The 17685-nt window shown below is 26.0% G+C and overlaps 5 protein-coding genes and 1 long non-coding RNA gene across 19 annotated transcripts in view; 4 read left to right on the top strand and 2 right to left on the bottom strand.

The window, feature by feature from the left end:
* The first annotated feature begins 103 nt into the window (after positions 1-103).
* LOC102675844 (protein SMG9) lies at positions 104-2356 on the top strand. Its single transcript, XM_031514938.1, has 9 exons — positions 104-212; positions 292-478; positions 558-604; positions 682-871; positions 953-1249; positions 1325-1469; positions 1613-1733; positions 1828-1939; positions 2038-2356. The coding sequence occupies exons 2-9, from the start codon at positions 315-317 to the stop codon at positions 2114-2116; spliced, it is 1155 nt and encodes a 384-aa protein (XP_031370798.1). The 5' UTR covers positions 104-212; positions 292-314; the 3' UTR covers positions 2117-2356.
* On the bottom strand, positions 1530-6686 carry LOC102675709 (protein Dr1). Its single transcript, XM_006607196.2, has 2 exons — positions 6508-6686; positions 1530-2971 (listed from the first exon to the last, which is right to left on the bottom strand). Exon 2 carries the CDS (start codon positions 2963-2965, stop codon positions 2462-2464), a length of 504 nt encoding a protein of 167 aa, XP_006607259.1. The 5' UTR covers positions 2966-2971; positions 6508-6686; the 3' UTR covers positions 1530-2461.
* LOC102674104 (mast/stem cell growth factor receptor Kit-like) lies at positions 3433-6413 on the top strand. Its single transcript, XM_031514970.1, has 8 exons — positions 3433-3720; positions 3802-4033; positions 4124-4287; positions 4364-4595; positions 4710-4886; positions 4965-5388; positions 5460-5719; positions 5798-6413. Exons 1-8 carry the CDS (start codon positions 3491-3493, stop codon positions 6275-6277), a joined length of 2199 nt encoding a protein of 732 aa, XP_031370830.1. The 5' UTR covers positions 3433-3490; the 3' UTR covers positions 6278-6413.
* A 111-nt stretch (positions 6687-6797) lies between the features above and the next one.
* On the top strand, positions 6798-17172 carry LOC102674150 (GPI transamidase component PIG-S). 2 transcript variants are annotated; one of them, XM_006607181.2, is made up of 10 exons: positions 6798-6967; positions 7052-7138; positions 14478-14708; positions 14790-14978; positions 15080-15298; positions 15355-15543; positions 15609-15747; positions 15842-15989; positions 16124-16470; positions 16560-17172. In XM_006607181.2, exons 2-10 carry the CDS (start codon positions 7090-7092, stop codon positions 16660-16662), a joined length of 1614 nt encoding a protein of 537 aa, XP_006607244.1. In that variant the 5' UTR covers positions 6798-6967; positions 7052-7089; the 3' UTR covers positions 16663-17172. The 2 variants fall into 2 exon arrangements, with proteins under 2 accessions (XP_006607244.1, XP_006607243.1); XM_006607180.2 differs by lacking the exons at positions 6798-6967; positions 7052-7138 and adding an exon at positions 12768-12916.
* LOC102674371 (protein I'm not dead yet-like) overlaps positions 7233-17685 on the bottom strand; it is a 17004-nt gene continuing 6551 nt past the window's right edge. For 12 of the 13 annotated variants that reach the window (XM_031513702.1, XM_006607182.2, XM_006607184.2 and 9 more), the window contains 9 exons: positions 11048-11135; positions 10410-10527; positions 9947-10218; positions 9158-9272; positions 9004-9062; positions 8804-8929; positions 8341-8670; positions 7777-8155; positions 7233-7683 (listed from right to left, as the gene is read on the bottom strand). In XM_031513702.1, the coding sequence (XP_031369562.1) occupies positions 7432-7683; positions 7777-8155; positions 8341-8670; positions 8804-8929; positions 9004-9062; positions 9158-9272; positions 9947-10218; positions 10410-10527; positions 11048-11135 (1739 nt within the window). In that variant the 3' untranslated portion in view covers positions 7233-7431. Of the gene's footprint in view, positions 7684-7776; positions 8166-8340; positions 8671-8803; positions 8930-9003; positions 9063-9157; positions 9273-9946; positions 10219-10409; positions 10528-11047; positions 11136-17685 lie in introns of those variants that run through there. The other variant, XM_006607190.2, reaches the window with a different exon arrangement.
* Positions 7466-8327, top strand: LOC116186583. The gene is made up of 2 exons (XR_004151608.1): positions 7466-7706; positions 7794-8327. It is a non-coding gene; the product is annotated as an uncharacterized LOC116186583 (long non-coding RNA).

Here is a 17685-nt window from a genome sequence, read left to right as displayed (position 1 = left end):
ATATAATTAAAAGAAAAGATATATATAATTTTAATTTATTTTATTAAAATAATATATACGTTGAATATTTCTTCTATAACAATATATTACTATAATAATTATTATTTTTAGCTTTAATATCAAAGTTGTGTAACCTATATATGTATTATTTATGTCGAAAACATAAATAATTTAATCTAAACAATTTTTACAGATAAATAATTAAAAGAAAGGTATGTACTTAATAAATTTCGTTTATAAAAATTGTTTTTAATTTTAATAATCAAAATATTTATTATATAAATATTTTAGAGAATGAAATATTATTGGGAGCGATGAATATACAAAAAATGATACCAATTAATTCTAAAGATTCAGACGTGAAAGACAGCGATAGCAGAGGTACAATTAAAGTTATAGATCGCCCAACATTTATACTGAAAACCAGAGAAGGTGAAAACAGAGCTGTGTCTCCAAATCAACGTAATGGTGGTAACAAGTACTTACAAATAATTTCTTGCATAAAAAAAATTTAAATTATATTTGAACTTTTAAATTATAATATCATTAAATTATAGAAAAGAAGGTGATGCATCTTCCAATGTTTCATCAAAAATACAAGATCGTGAGTATTTTCTTTTTACTTTAAATTTTAAATATCAATTTTTAATACAATGATATTAATAGATTTATAATTTGTAGCTGTTCGTACTGTATTACCAACTTGTCTTGAAATGACAAGTTGTGTAAAATTTATGGATGAAAATATGCAACTTTGTGAATATCCTCTTGAATTCTTGTATGATCAACAAGATTTTTTAGTTGTAGGATGTTTAGGAGCTCAAGGTGTAGGAAAATCAACTATAATGTCTCTTTTAACGTGTAACATTGCGTCAGTATTATTTCAAAAACTTTAAGCAAATATTATATTTTTAAAGAAAATCATTTCTGTTTCATTTTTTTATTATTATAGGACTGGTATTTTTCCAATTCAAGATACATCACATCATGAAAGTGGTGCAAATTGTACTATTGGTATTGACTTTTTTGTAACAAAAAATCGGGTAATATATTTAGATACACAACCTATATTGTCTGGATCTACAATAGATTATTCAACAACTTATGATCAAAAAAAGCCTACAACAGATTTTATAAATATAGAAACTAATTTAGAGTTACAATCTTCACAGTTTGCAGCATTTCTTTTTTCAGTTTGTCATGTTATTATATTTGTACAAGATTGGTTCGTAGATCCAAATTTAGTTAGGTATAATGAGCATAATTTTATAATATTACTTTGTTATAAATTTTTGTAAGAATTAAAACTTATTATATTTCATAGATTTTTACAAACTGCAGAAATGTTAAAACCATCTTCAACTAGTAATATGGACCAAGATTATGTTGAATATTATCCACACATTGTATTTTTACATAATAAAGCTGAATTACAAGATTTTACTCCTCATAATATAGAAAAAGTAAAGGTAATATATAATACATATAGTTTTAATATATGTTTTTAACTTTTTTTAATATATGTTCTAAAACATGTACTTTTTATATTAAAAATAATAATAAATGGTTAATTTGAAAAGTTACACTGATGTTTATTTATTTATACTTGCAGGAATTTTATACTAAATTATTCTCCAGTTCTAGATTACAAATTCATAGTGGTTTGGATATGAGTAATCATTCTATGGAGGCAGGATTAAATTTGTTTTTTATACCTCGTATTACAAATGAAGGTACAGTATTTCATTATTCTATTTATTTTACTTTCACTCAAACATTGAAAATGTTTTAAAACTTGTCTTGATTAAATTTTTTTTTTAATTGTAGAAGAATTTACAATGCGTCAAAATGGGAAAAAACTAATAGAAAAGTTAAAAACAAAAATACATGGTGTTAACAGAAATTCAATGACACCATCTACTTTAACAGAAAAAAATTGGTAAGTGCAATAAATTAAAAAAATTAATTTTTCTTCATTGTATGTTATAATAATATAACATACAATCATAATAATCGCTTTATAATTGAATTATCTAGGTACCATTACGTTTCAAAAGTAATGGAAGCGATTAAAAAAAGTCATCTTTCTTCCGAGTATGGAAGATTAATGCCGTAATTTCCAATAATAATATATATGTATTATACACTATTTCTGCAAAAAAATATACGTACATTATGTATCAAATAATTGTAGGCATTCTATAAAAAAAAATCATAATGTTTTGTTACTTATTTAAATTCATAATAAGATTTTAAAATTATAGAAATATGAAAGCAATTGCTGGCATTTTTGAAAGTTATGTATATGTTATGTATAAGTAATAATATGTAATGAATAAATCAAAGAAAAACTAAAGTGATATATTGTTGCAATTATTTTAAATTTGCTAAAATGAAAATAATTATCTCTTATTTGTTGTCAATGAATCGATTAAATATATTAATACAAAACTATAAACTTTTACGAGTAATCTTCTTGTTCACTATCAACTTGTTGCATTGAAGCCATTTGTGCAACTGCTTGTAATTGTTGCCATTGCTGTTGTTCTGCTACTGCTTGTTCTTCTCTTGCCTTTGCAAATAATTCTTGTTGCTGTCTAAGAAGTTCTTCTTCTGGAATTCCCAAATTTTCTAATCTAGTGCTTTGACGTCTTCGTTTAGCTGCGACAGCCTTGCAATCTCGCAAAACTGCCTCCGCTTCAGCACTATAATCTCCAAATCCAAGTTTTTCGAGTGCTTGAAGAACATGTTCAGCATTTATAGTTTTCTTCTGTTGTTGATTACAAATTTCATTTGCTTCAGAAGAAAGTAAGTGAATAAATTCTGTACAACAATTTAATATTAATTCTCGGGATTCATTCGCTACACGTACATGTGGTAAAATTTCCTTGATCATTTTATTGATCGATGCACGAGGTAAAGTCAATTCATCGTCTTCGGTTGGTGATATAGTAGCCGAGGCCATATTTTTCTGCAATTCAAAAAAAATTATTTATTTTTTTGATAAAAAATTTATTACTATTAATTAAACTATTAATTATTTTTAATTCTTATTATTTTTTTTATTTCTTTAATTTTTATCGAATTATTCAATTTATCATATATTAACTATTTATTGTAATTCATAAAAAAAAAAAAAAAAATATTTCAACTCAATTCAAAATTCTATTTTTTTCTTTCATATTTTGATATATTTTTGAAAATTTATTTTTTTCAATATATATTTTAAATAATTCGAACATGTTAATACATACATATCTCTAATTTTAAATATTAAAAGCTTATCATTTTATCACATACTTGAAAATTTTATATACTCTTTCTAAGAAAAATATTATCAGATAAAGTGTTTACGGATAATATATGTTTGTTTCGTTTTGTAAAAATAGCAAAAATTTTATTTATTATTTTATATCATTTGATTTCATGATTGAATATAGAACAATAGTGTAATTATTTATTATCAAATCTGTTATAATTAGAAAATGAAATGTTACTAAGAATTCAATTTATACTGATATATGGTATACTCATTTTATTCTACTTATGTGATGGAAAATATGTAACAAGCACGAGCGAATATGTTGGTACTGTGCGGAATTTAAGCGTAGAAGTTTTAAAAGATCCAAAATATATAGAAAAACGAGATGCATATAAATTTTTAAAATTGAATATATCTTGGTTACCACCAAGTACTTTTAGGCAACCTTCTTCTTATAGGTAAATATTCTTTAATGAATATAAGAGAAAATTTAATCAATTTATTACTAATTTGTTTTGTATTATATTTGTATATGATAGTATTATAATCACAGGCATACCATCAATAGAAGAAAAAACAAGTATCATAAAATGTTCAGAAGGATCACTTTTTTATATATTAAAACAAGAACAAGACAAAAAATTTAATGTATTATTACCTGAATACAGTAACTTAGATGATATACCAGATCTATATATAAAACCTGATTGTTCTTACAAAGTGCAAGTTCTTGCTAATCCAAGAACAAAATACATGATAGATATTCCTGAAGTAAGTTATTGATATACAATGATAAATATGTATATATTATATTTACGTATATATTCTATAAAATTAATAAAAAATTTTTAAATTCTATAGGTTTTATATACAGTTCCTAAATGCATAAATAATTCATGTAATTGTATCAATGCTAAAAAAACACTACCAATTCCAAAAGTAAATATATTTCAAAGAGGAAATCAAATGGTTATAAATTGGAGTACAACTTTTAATACATCCAATATTCAATTTTATATAATCAAGTATATTTAAAAGTTAAAAAAACTTTAAATATAATTGATATTTGATTTTATTCAACATTTATATATTATTTCATAGGATAGGTATTCCTCTTTTCATATCAAGGAAAGGGTTACCTGTTTATAATATAACAAAAATAGGACAGGTACCTGTAAATAAAACTATGTTTTTATATGACTTAAAAATTAACAATCAAAATATACAAGTTAAAAATGGTTATAAAATAATAGTTAGTGCTGTCAATAATTATGGATGTTTTGGACCAGAAGGAACTTTTATTATATATTTCATGTCATCAAATATTAAAATTGTAAATTACAATCATAATTATTATAATCATAAATTATTAACAAAAATTATATAATATAAAATAATGTGTAATAATAAAATATTTTTCATTATTTTTTCAAATTATATTTTTCAGTGGTTTATATTGATTGGAGTAATAATCAGTTGTATTCTAATTGGAATTTTAAGTTTTATATTATATCATAATTATAATTTTTTTATGATGAAACAAAAAGTATGTACAATTTCAAAATGCAAATGGACAGAAACAATACTTCAGCATAACATTTTGTATATCAAACATGAATCTAAAGTAAAAAGATAATTTTATGTGTATTATATGAATAGCTATTATATTATATAATTTATATTAATTAAAATGATTTTTTAGGAAAAACAAATAGAAGAGACAAATAAGTTAAAAGAGTCATTTGAAAGTGTAAAATTAATACGTAAATTGGGTATTGGGCAATTTGGAAAAGTATATCTTGGTCGTTTGAATGATAAAAATAATAGTTTAGTTGCAGTAAAAATGTCTCAACAAATAAATTTATCTATTGACTCTGAAACACGTCAACAATTTATTCAAGAAATTGAAATAATGATAATAGCTGGAAATCATCCTCATTTAGTAAGCCTCATAGGTTATTGCATTAAACCTAATAATCCTATATGCATTTTGCTTGAATATATGAAAGGTGGAGATTTATTAACTTATTTACATAATCAACAAAAAAGCAATCAACAAAATAAAAAAATCATTTATCATGATCAAAATATTTTACAAGATTTATGTAAAGCTTATGTTTCAAAAAGTAAATGATTTATTAAATTATAAATTTATTTACTATAAATTTAAAAATTTTAATATAATCTTAATTTTTAGCTTTATATACTAATATATGTTCCACTATATTAAACAAAACAAATAGTTATAGATCTAAACAATATGTAAATATTACTAAAAATTATAAAGAAAAAGCAAAAAATGAAAATGAAAGTTGGATTGGTAAAATGGAAGGACATCAATTTTTAAAATTTGCTAAGGAAATTGCTATGGGTATGGAACATTTGGAAGCTAAAGGAATTACTCATCGAGATCTTGCAGCAAGAAATATTCTCCTTACTGAAGATTTAACTGTGAAGGTAATTTAATACTTAATATTATATGAAATTTTTTTTTAAAGATGAAAAGTTTTAACAAAATCTAATGACAATATTTAGATTTCTGATTTTGGACTTTCAAGAAATGGTGTATATGTAATAAAAAATACAGAAGAAAAAACACATCATCTTCCAATAAGATGGATGTCTCCTGAAGCTTTATATAATAGAACTTTCTCTTCAAAAAGTGATGTATGGTCTTTTGGGATAGTACTTTGGGAAATTAGTACATTAGGTGGTTTTCCTTATTCTAACATACAAGATGATCATTTATTACATTATATTGTTCATAAAAATGGTCGTTTGGAACAACCAGATAATGTTCCTTCAAGTATTTATAAGTTAATGCATTCTTGTTGGACTACAGAACCTCAGAACAGACCAAATTTTACACAACTGCTTTCTAAATTACAAATTTTAATTGCATCTTTAGATAATACTTTTTTGACAATATCTAATCCTTGTTATGCATTATCACTTTCAGATAAAACTTTTATCCAAAATAATTTTGATTGCATTTATTCGTTAAAAAACATTTAAAAGAAGAGATTTATTTTAAAAAACAAAAAATATATGTTCAAACATAAAAAAGGTTAAGAAAAATCACATGGATATCAATGTAAATCGAATTTTCAAACAGGATATTAATAAATAAATATTTATGAATTTAAAAAAATGATTTCAATAATATATAAGATTTCGATAAAATAATATAAATTGTATTATTTGATATTGTCAAAATCACATATTAAATTAAGTTACATACATACCAAGAGTAAAGAAATAAATCAAATATAATAAAAATAACTGCGTGGTTAAAAGATATATTTTTCACTATTAATTAATGTTTTGAGTTAGAAAAATAATAAGAAAAAAAATATTTGATTCAATAAAAAATTATTTTTTTTATTGACTTTTCGTTTTATGAAAACAAACCTTGTAGTTAATATAATTCACAGATAAGTAATATTTATAGATAGTATGTGCCCTCTTCCGGACAAATTTATAAACAGTATATAAAGGAATTTTTATGAAAATGATCGTAAGAAAGATAAATTTGTGAAGAAAACGAATAATTTTCAATATATTTTATAATTTGTTCTATTTTTAAATATATGACTGCGAATCAGTGTTCATTTATTACAAAGATGTGTTTATATTAAAATATGGCAATGCGAGATAAATTTTTTTTATTGTATAAAATATTAATATAATTATATATAATTTCTGGTTGGTTAAGTTTTTTTGGTATTGTTTAATCATAAAATTTATATACACACATTATATACATTAATATAATTTGTATTTTTTTAGCGATGAATATTAATAAAATGAAATAAAGTGAATACAATATGAATGAAGAAATAATGGACACTATAGGTTACGATACGGCTATAGATGGTAAGTTAGTTTATTGGACTTCTATGTTTTTTTAATAATAACCTTTCTATATTGTTAAAAAAATTTTGTTCTCGTTAATTGAAGACTATTATATAATAATGTTATTATATTTTTCGACAATATAATAAGTTTAATATTTATTGCATTTTTTTTTATAAGTCTATATAAAATGGAATATATGGAATAAAATGGAAAATAGAATATATATGTATATGATTATGAAGTTTGATATTTATTAAAAATATTGAGTGATAATGATGTACTAAACACAATAATGAAACACTGAAATAGTTTTAAGTTGCCCAATCAGGAAATTCAGATAAATTAAAGATGTAGGTGCCCCAAGTGGAAAATGCAAATATTGTTACAAGAAGCGTTATAATGCTAGGTCCTATTCCAGCAATTGCGAAATCTCTGGTTTTTATATGACCTGCTGTAATAGCAATTGTATTTGGTGGAGTGCCTACTGGTAGGTGAAATGAAAAAGAACAACATAAAGAGGCTGGCAGCATCAAATATAGTGGATGTATTCGTAAAGCAATACACTGAAACAACATATAAATATATAGTAAATTAAATATAATTGAAAAATAAATTAATGACTAGAAAAAAGAAATTTACTAACTGAAATTTCTTACCATTTCTGCCAAAACAGGTAAAATAATATTTGCAATTGCAACATTAGATGTCAATTCTGTGATAGTTTCTGCAAATAGGCAGACAATAAATAATATCGCAAATGGATTTATTGATTTCAAAATAGTTAAAGCATTTCCTAGAATAGAAGAAAGGTTGGAAGTGGTACTTCCAGCTGAGATAGCAAATCCACCACCCAAAACTAAAATCAAACTCCAATGCATCTTCGTATTAATCATTTTCCAAGTAATCATGCCAGGCGATGGTTTGGTTGGACGATTAACAGGATCCGCGTCGAATGATCGAAGGAAATCCAATTTAGATGGTAATATGAAGAAAAGAAGAGTAACACCAGCGGCTGCCGTTGAATCTTTAACGTGTCTATAAAGAACTAGGTTGTTCGCTCATATGTCGTTGAAATACATTTTTATAGTAAAATACTATTATGTAGCAAAAGGCTATAAGAATGATGAAAACAAACACGGAAACAAAAGTATATAAAGATATAAAAAAAAGAAAGATTTAAAGAATAACAATAACAATAATAAAAAAAAAGCTATACATACAAATCGGTAATGTAAGTTGGCCAACCCCGTACAAATCCAGGATTTCGGAAGAACCATAGTAGTACAACTACAAGGAAGAGGAGACCAACAGAGAATTCGTGCCACGTAATCGGGCCGAGTTCTTTGTATCTTTTTTCGATTACAGTTGCTGCAACTTTTTCTCCCTGTTTGCCAATATTAATAGCTTTTGCATCTTTGCTTCCTGGTCTAAACATTCCCATGTACATAACTTGAAGCCAAAGCCACGTGAGGAATCCCATTAGAAGCATTGGTGGGACTGAATAAAGCATCCACGATGTTAGGCTAATGCCAGAACTGTTTGGGAACCGTCTGCGACATGAAGGAACGATTGTTTCTCTTGCTTTCTCATTGTACTTAATACATTGTACTTGATAGTCTGTGAACGATCGATTGATAAATCGGTGATAGATTAATAATGGATCTTTTATCAGAGAGCACTTACTTTTCAAAGAATCCTTTTAATGTTAAATTGGTGCCAGTTCCGACTAATGTGCCCACACCTCCAAGACTAGAAGCATATGCTGTCACAAGATAATAAGTCATAGTAATATGTGTTGGTTTCTTTGATCTATAATGATAGAGATAAATTAATTAATGTTCATTAATGAAAAACTTTGAAAAATTGATAAAATGATTACGCACGATTCTATACTTTCTTCGCAATTATTTTCTTCTCGTATGAACATATCACCCAAACCTTGCTGAAAATTAAAAGATAAAAAATATATAAAATCAATTTGAAAAACAATTTAATGACAGAGAATCAAATATATTTAGAAGTTGTAATAACACTTACTGCTTCAAGTTCTAAGAGAACAATTTCGACAATAGGTAACATCATAGTAGTAGCAGCAGTATTTGAAATCCACATAGATAAAAACATAGTTACGCAAAACAATCCCAGTGTTAATCTAAAAATGATATAGCTTATAAAAATGTAACACATATGGTATTATAAATAATGTACATTTTATTTTGATATATATATGATAATAACATTTTATAACTAGTACAATCAGAAGTGATTTTATGTGAAAAAATAATTCGAAAATATAGAATAAAATTTTTTTATTTGAAACTTCGTTTTCGAATAAAACAAGTTTGAAAAATTTTCAAATATAATTAAAATTGGCTATTTCTTTCTTATATAATATATAAAAATAAACAAAATGTAAAATAAAATTTTTAAAGAAAATCAAATTTGAATATATACTATCAAAATATTTACTTATATTATATAATAAATATATATAATCGTGTAATATAATGTAATATAATTGATGAATTTTCAAATTCAATTTTTTCGAAAACAAATTTTGAAATGAAAAAATTTATTTTATATTTTCAAATTATTTTTTCATCTTTTGTCCATTTATATTAACAATAGATAACGATAATAGATTACAAGATATATAATAAAACATATATATATATATTTATTTTATATATATATATATATAATATTATTATTATTATTATTTTATATATATAAATATATAAGAAAAATTGATAGTATGATAAGATTTAAAGACTGAAATGAAAGATTATTGAAAATATTTAGACTATGTCAGTCATTTTAAATTACCTTCGATGACTGCAACCAATCAATTTAATGATCAATAGTGCGATACGTATATGTAGACCAGAATTTTCAATAACGATCGCGATCACCATACTACCAATAAACATCATTGTAGTATCATTCATATAACACATACAAGTGTCACCAGTGCTCATTATGCCCAACAGTGGATAAAGAAAAATAGGAATTAAACCTGTGATTGGTAAAGGAAGCACTTCGGTCATCCAGAACATTGCCATCAAACCAATCACGTATAGACATCGCATCGCTTTTACCTGCATCCAATCGATACATAATCCTTTTCATATTATAATGTACGATAATGAATAGATGTACGTTATATGTATAATAATCAAATGAAAAAGTGAAAAAAAAAAAATGCTAAATATAATGAATAACGTAAAAACAAATTTAAAAAAAAGAAAAAAAGAAAATTGAAAGAAGATTCGAAAAAAAAAGAACGAACCTCGGTAGTTTCAATGATAACAATGGGCAATAGAATCAGTGGCCATAATATGATTACAAACGATTTCCAATAAATTAAGAGAAATTGTATCAACAGTTTACCACAATTGTCGGTTTTTCTGAAACAATCATATCAATCAAAAATAAACATCAAGAATACATTGATGAATGAATAAAGATGAAGAGAAGATTGGAAATAATAAAAAGGAAAAAAAAAATAAAGAAAAAAAATATAAATAAAAAAAAATATGACGATTGATATTAATTAATCGATATTTTATCACAAAATCATATATTATTCTTTAATTATTATTAAATTAAGTATTTTTATATAAAATCAAATTTTCATGAATATGACTAAAAAAATAGAACTCAAATAGAATTCGTTTTATTCTTCAAATATTATAAATATGTAATATTCTAAATATCTTATATCTTTTTGCATGTTATATACTTTTTGTTTTTATACATTCAAATTTTAAATACATCCGCAATATAATAATTATTATAATCATTTTTGTATATTAAAACTCATAGATAAATAGTTCACTAAATTAACCATGAATCAATCAGTATAATTTCTATACATTTCTTCATTTTTTTACGTAAACTTTAATTACAATATAAAAAGATATGTACCTCCTATTCGTAGAATCTGTATTAGTTATTGGATATGGATCAATAGATAGTGTGGCCATTGTTTTTTGTCTAGCAAAAAGCCATGTACCTAAAAAAAAAAAGCGAGATATATACTTCTGTACGAGTAATTTTTTATCCAGGAAAAAAAAAAAACGTTGCAAAGAACATTGATTTATGTCATGACGTATCATACAATAATCGCTAATTTGAAATAATGATCGAACGATAATTGTGTTTGAGTATTCCAACATTTATTCCTTATTATTGACTAATATAACATTAGATATCTGTTAGATTGGCAATCGAAATTAAGTATGTATTTTTTATGATAGAATTGGCACACGATGATACAAAGAATTGCGCAACTTATTATTCTTTGCCTGTTACCTTTGTCCTCCTTTCTGGTCCCATTTGTATCGTGTGCTCGGATTACAGGCTAAATAATTTCACTAAGTGACACTGAACGAGATTGACCTCGAAGGTCTTGCACAATGGGTCATCTAACCCTGTCGACCATTTTACTATTTTCATAATTGTATTCAAGTTTTTCCTTATATTCTAATTGCTACTAGTTCTGCATTATATATACATGTTGCGTTTTCAAACAGATTTAATTTTCTATTGTTTTCTATTGTTTTATGTATTATATTGTTTTGTATAATTTATTTTGCTTATATTTTGAATGAAGTAATTACATGCTGTTGCGTTCTTTTTGAAAATTAAAAATCATATTAACAAAATTACTTTTTCAATACAATAATCGTAATCTTTTTTTGTGTGTTTTTTTGAATTAAAAATAGTGATTTCGAGACAAAAAAAACTATACTTTTATCGATATAGTTTTATATGATATCGATGAACCGGTATAATATTTTTGTGCTTCTATTTCTATATCGAGTTTTTGCGTACGAAATAACATATGTTATATCATATTCGAATTGAATATGATATGAATTGATCCGTACATTCAATTCTTTGTACATATATCCTTATATTGCCACCAGAATATTCGAGATCGCCTTTTTATCGTGTTGGTTACAAAGCTTACGTTTTGTTTGACATCGAATTGGCAATAAACTCAACGATATAAGTACATTCGATTTTAAAACAATCAATATATCGAACTTATACCGATATATCGATATCATGAAATCCTAATCGAAATAAAATCATAAATCGCGAAAAAACAAAATTTCTAATTTATTTTAAAGTTATTTGAATATTATGGAATTCTATTTTATGGTGCTATTTTATATCCTATTTTATATTTTAAACAAATAATCGTATTGATAATTCTATCAACGAATATCGAATATCAATTATTTGGAAGATTCGAAGTTAAATATTCGAATTAAGTATTGCACTGTACTAGTATAATACTGATCGGAATCGATTAAATCGATATCGTATATCTGAATAAACGCTTTGCATACTGGATTTTGAACCATCGTATTACAAGTTGTACGGTATATCGTTGGATGATCATTGCCTCCCGTGCATATTTTCGTATATATTGTTTCAAGAATGGATCTCACCAAGAGACTTCCAAATCGAGTTCTTGATCGTTGCACGAACTTTTATACCACTGCTCGGTTTCGCTTAGGCACGCATAATCGGACCACTGGCGATTAAACTATCACCCCTCTCCTTTAGATTTCTTTCTCTTACTCAGCGGTCGCTTCTGCTTCTTATTTCTTTTTTCTCCTTCTTTCTTCTTTTTTTACTGCTACTGTTATTGCTACTAATTTCTCGTTCTCTTCCTCCTTCTTTTTCTTCTACTTCCTACCCATTTTCAGATATTGATGCTTTTTATTTGTTACTTACCTCGTGGTTTGTCCTCTGCCTACTTGGTTGGTTCTCCAACGACTGGTAAGTCAACTCAACGAAGTAACAACTCGTGACAAACGGTATCGTTCCCCGTCTCTCGTCCTTGGTACGTCGATGTTCTTATTGCAGGTTTACTTGCAAACGTAAACTTACCAATCACCCACGTGGAATTCGGATTTCGAATCGATCAATTTCTTTTCTCTTCTTCTTTCTTTTTCTTTCTGTAATTTTCATTCACAGTTTAAGATGTATACTTTGCGCTTTGAATTCGACATGAAATTTTGACTAAAATCGAATGAGCATCAAGATAAAAATAAAATTAAGTTTAAATTTTTTAGATAGAGATCGCAAATAACAAATGTGCCAGTGATCATAAATAAGAAATAATTTATAAAATACAAATCAATGTGACAATGTATTACATTAAAATTAAAAATAAATTAATTCAATTTTTTTCTTTACTTTTTTGCAATCATTGTACAAATATTAATTTTTAAAAAAACAAAAAATAATAATTGAAAATTTTTAATTTCATATTATCTTGATATAGGAAATATTGTATGTTATATTATAAAATCTTCATCCGAATAAACAAAATAACGAGAGTTTATAATTATTATCAATTTGGTAAAAATAATTTAAATTCGAGATTTGAATACAAGATACGCATTTCAGTATAATAAACGCGCGGCGTTTGAATCAATTTAATCCCTCCAGTAATTAATCCCGTTCATGCTATCATTCGTCCTCGTGTTTATTACGTGACGCATCTTATGGTTCAAATAGACCGGTAAATATAGTTGTAGAAAATGTAACCACCCATAATAGTATTACGAAATACATTCTCCCTATTTTCTATCGTTAGTTATCTTACTTCACAAAAAATCGATGAAGAAATATATATAGAAGAAAAATTTATGTTCTAAGTTATGAAAAGATCATGCACGATATACCGAGAATGAAATTCTTATCATGTTTCTTCGCAACCGAAATTCTAATTGAACAGATGTCATAACAGAATATTGTTTTGAAATATTGTTATATATATATTATATATTATATATAATATAGCGAATATTAGATACATTTAATAAATTACTAAATAATCATTAAATAATCATTTCTTTTTAAATGAATTGGATATTTATAATTAAATAAATGTGAATGATATTTAACATTGAGTAAATTGCAATTAATTTAATTAATTTAATCATTTTTCTGTCTCAGCTAAAAAATTTATCATCTTCTTCTTTTGATTCTTTCATTTGAAAGGAAATGACCAAAAGAAAAAAAAGGATTGAATGGAAAATTTCAAATTCACTGCATGTTTTGTATCCTGTACGTGATATACATAGATACTATATACGTGATGATGTAATTTAACGTTAGTAACCATAATCGGAGAACATTCGATTACCATTGACCTAGCGTAGTCGTTCAAGTTCGATGCTTACATCAACAACTGCTTTTTATTTGAAATCGCCAATAACTTATAATTATTATAAGTTATATATCAAACTGTAAATACAAAATTGAACATCATTTTTAATTCCTTTTTTTTTCTTTTTTCTTTTTTTTAACTATAGCTTATTGTAATTTCCAGAAAAATATAGAGTTTACGCGAGTATATCCTTTGCTGTACTATTATTGGGCATCGGAGTTCCTCTTTGGTGGCATACTACTGCAGTTCCGCGTGTACCGCTTCCTTATGATGGAATTGAGCAACTTTCCAACTTAGAAATCAACATTAAAACAAAACTTATCGTTCTAGCTCTTTCCCGAGATCGTGCTGAATTGTTGGTTCATGATATAAAAGAAGCTTTCAAAAATGCCAGTGAGTAATTTAAAATTGTGTTTTCATATTTTTCATCTTTCTTTTCTTCTCTCTTCATTTATCTTATGATATCTGTCACAGGTATTTGTCAAATAGAGATCATTTATCGTGTAATATCCAATACTTTCGCATTTACGCATCATCAATTAGAGAAGATAGCATCTACTTTTGATGTTGATGTAGGACAACTTTTACTCTTTGAAACAACTAACTTGAATAATGCAGTTCTTGTTGGTTCGAAAAGAACTATTTATTTTTCTACTGAAACCAGTAAGCAGCCAATTAAGTATCTTTTAAAATATCATTGCTTTCTTACAATCCTTAATCTCCTCCATGATTGCAATTTCGTATCGATATCGTTTTTATTTCAGCTTCTTCCACTTTGATACAAATATTATCGGAATGGATGTTGCACGAAAAGTCATTGGCTTTAACAAGAAATGCACTCACTGAACCGACCCTTTATAGTTTAGATGAGGAGAATAGAAGAAGATTTCCGGCTAGTCCGGCGTATGATATATTGATCACTGTCGTTAATCCTGATCCAGAGAAATTGAAGATTGATTGGAATCTTCGCGAGATGGTCGAAGGTGGGTAAGAAAAAAATTTCTCTATTCTCCGTGTGAGATTAATTTTTTGCTTTTAGAATATGTCGAACCCTTTCTTGATGAGGTTTCAATTTTGAGTAATTTTTCGGTCAAATCGCAGTGGTTGTATTTGTTACCTTTGGATGTGACTCCGAAACGTGTACCTGATAGTAGTCCATTAGGTAGACACTTTGCATTATCGGAAGATGTTTTGCCACAACTAATCACACCGTTGGAAAAGAAACTAGGTTCGTATCTTCATTTCACTTAGTTATTTATGAAAAATAAAACATAAATGGTAAATTTCTTTTAGCTTCGCAAGTTAGTCTTCGATCAACTATTAATTTCGTCATCTATGTTGTTCCTTGCGATAATGCTCCATTATATATTTACACACGTTCTGGTCATCGATCAAAAATTAACGCTAACGTTGAAGCATTTTTTTCTCCAAGGTAATGCATAATTCATCATTTCGAAAATCTTGCAAATAAAACGATTTTTTGGTTTCATTGACAATATTGTGTTTGTTATTTTTTCCTGGAACAGGTGGGGTGGTGTAATATTAATCAATCCACCCGTGGAAACTTGTATGACTGTGAAATCTGATGAATTAGTTACCATTGTTCCTGAACAGACTATCGTTGTTGGAACATTTCTTACGCAATTGAAACTTCTCTTAGGTATTCCTGAGCCGGTAATTATTGCTTTCTCTATTTTTATAGGTTTCTTTTATTTTTTATTATTGACTTATCTATGACGTAATGATATAAGTAAATAATGATAACAAAAAATCATGATTTTTGATAGTTTCATAATTTAATTTTTTAGAAATTTTTGAATGGTGTTACCATTGTTCCTTTACCAGGATTGAAACTACATAATTGGGAAGTTGATGCATTGCTACGTGTACGCACGATTGAGCAATTAACATCAGCAAAATTGACTTTGCAATCACTTGCTCGACTTCTTCAAGAAATTGGTAACATTGTGATCACAGATATTGTAGGAAATAGAATAAAAACAGCCTTGAGTTTAGTGGAAAAATCAGCTCAACAATTAACACAGGGTGATCTAGCTACAGGTTTCTTATTGAGCAAAGAAGCATTCATTACCGCAGAAGCAGCATTTTCCGATCCAACACTTTTTGCTTTGTTGTATTTTCCTGCAGATCAAAAGTAATATATCTTTATTCATACGAAATATTCATCATACTATCCTAATCTTCATTGTTTTTTTCATTTTATTTCTTTTTCTTTGATTTCAGATATGCTGTATATACACCTTTATTTTTGCCAACTATGGTACCAGTCTTGCTTTCTTTAAAAAGTATTTATCGTTATTATTTTGTTCGAAAAAATAATCCATAGAAGAAAGATTCCACAAGACTATAATAAATAAGAATTGTAAATTTTTCACAATAATGTTTTTTATCAATTCTCCGATTTCTTTTTCTTATTTTCGAATTTCGAAACGTTACATTATCTTATTTGGATGAAACGAATATTACAAATAAAAACAATTTTTTTTATTGTACAAAGAAAATATTGATTAAGTTATAAAAACAGCAGAAAGTGTAAAATGAATGAGTGAATGAAAAATAGAGGAAGAAGATTAAGTGATTAAAAGATTAAAAAGAAGAAAAGGAAAAAAGAGAAGAGAATGCGTCGAGCAGTTTAAATTGTTCTAACGAATATCAAATGAGTTTAAGATATTTTACATATAGCTAAATTTGTTTGTCCTGCATCTTTGTCGTACATAGATTAAATTCTAGAAATATAATTTTTTCATAATTTCTGTTATTCACGGATAAACCGTATTACACGTCACAGCATATGATATAATACAAAGTAACTAAATAAAATTTTTATTTATTCACAGGTACGCGTCTTTTATCCACACATTTTGCCTATCAAATTTCTTCCACGCATTCTCATGCATTCTTTTTTAATAAATTTCAAATTAATTATCATTAGATCGTTAGAAACAGCTAATAATCTATATACAATACACGTATATCAATCCTCAACCAGTTACCAAATGGTTACAAAATTATTGAATTGAATCACTATAAAATCTATGTTCAACTACTATAAGAAATTTCACTGAAATTCAAATTACTTTACTGTAGCCGACTCGATACGAGCAACTTTATGAAAATGGAACGATCCGTTATATGAAATATTTCGCAATTCTAACAGATCGAGATAATACTATTCCTTTTTTCATCTAATATACTCTTGTATTCATGTAAAACACTATATTTATTGTAGATTTAATACCACATTCTTTATCTAATTGGAATCTAATCGGAAACAAACACAATTTTATTTTTCATTCGTTCGATTAGTAGTTGAACATTATTGCTAACAGTAAAAATAAATTAATCGGTG

Source organism: Apis dorsata, unplaced genomic scaffold (assembly GCF_000469605.1).
Source record: "Apis dorsata unplaced genomic scaffold, Apis dorsata 1.3 scaffold_4, whole genome shotgun sequence".
Lineage (NCBI taxonomy): Eukaryota > Metazoa > Arthropoda > Insecta > Hymenoptera > Apidae > Apis > Apis dorsata.
This window is presented reverse-complemented; position numbering and strand designations above follow the sequence as displayed.

Coding starts and splice junctions, on each gene's coding strand:
- LOC102675844 (XM_031514938.1), top strand. CDS start 315: ATGAATATACAAAAAATGATACCAATTAATTCTAAAGATTCAGACGTG. Junction 479..557: donor CAACGTAATGGTGGTAACAA/GTACTTACAAAT, acceptor ATTAAATTATAG/AAAAGAAGGTGATGCATCTT. Junction 872..952: donor CTTTTAACGTGTAACATTGC/GTCAGTATTATT, acceptor TTATTATTATAG/GACTGGTATTTTTCCAATTC.
- LOC102675709 (XM_006607196.2), bottom strand. CDS start 2,965: ATGGCCTCGGCTACTATATCACCAACCGAAGACGATGAATTGACTTTA.
- LOC102674104 (XM_031514970.1), top strand. CDS start 3,491: ATGTTACTAAGAATTCAATTTATACTGATATATGGTATACTCATTTTA. Junction 4,596..4,709: donor TGTCATCAAATATTAAAATT/GTAAATTACAAT, acceptor TATATTTTTCAG/TGGTTTATATTGATTGGAGT. Junction 5,389..5,459: donor TAAAGCTTATGTTTCAAAAA/GTAAATGATTTA, acceptor CTTAATTTTTAG/CTTTATATACTAATATATGT.
- LOC102674150 (XM_006607180.2), top strand. CDS start 12,850: ATGCTTTTTATTTGTTACTTACCTCGTGGTTTGTCCTCTGCCTACTTG. Junction 15,544..15,608: donor ACCGTTGGAAAAGAAACTAG/GTTCGTATCTTC, acceptor AATTTCTTTTAG/CTTCGCAAGTTAGTCTTCGA. Junction 16,471..16,559: donor TATTTTCCTGCAGATCAAAA/GTAATATATCTT, acceptor CTTTGATTTCAG/ATATGCTGTATATACACCTT.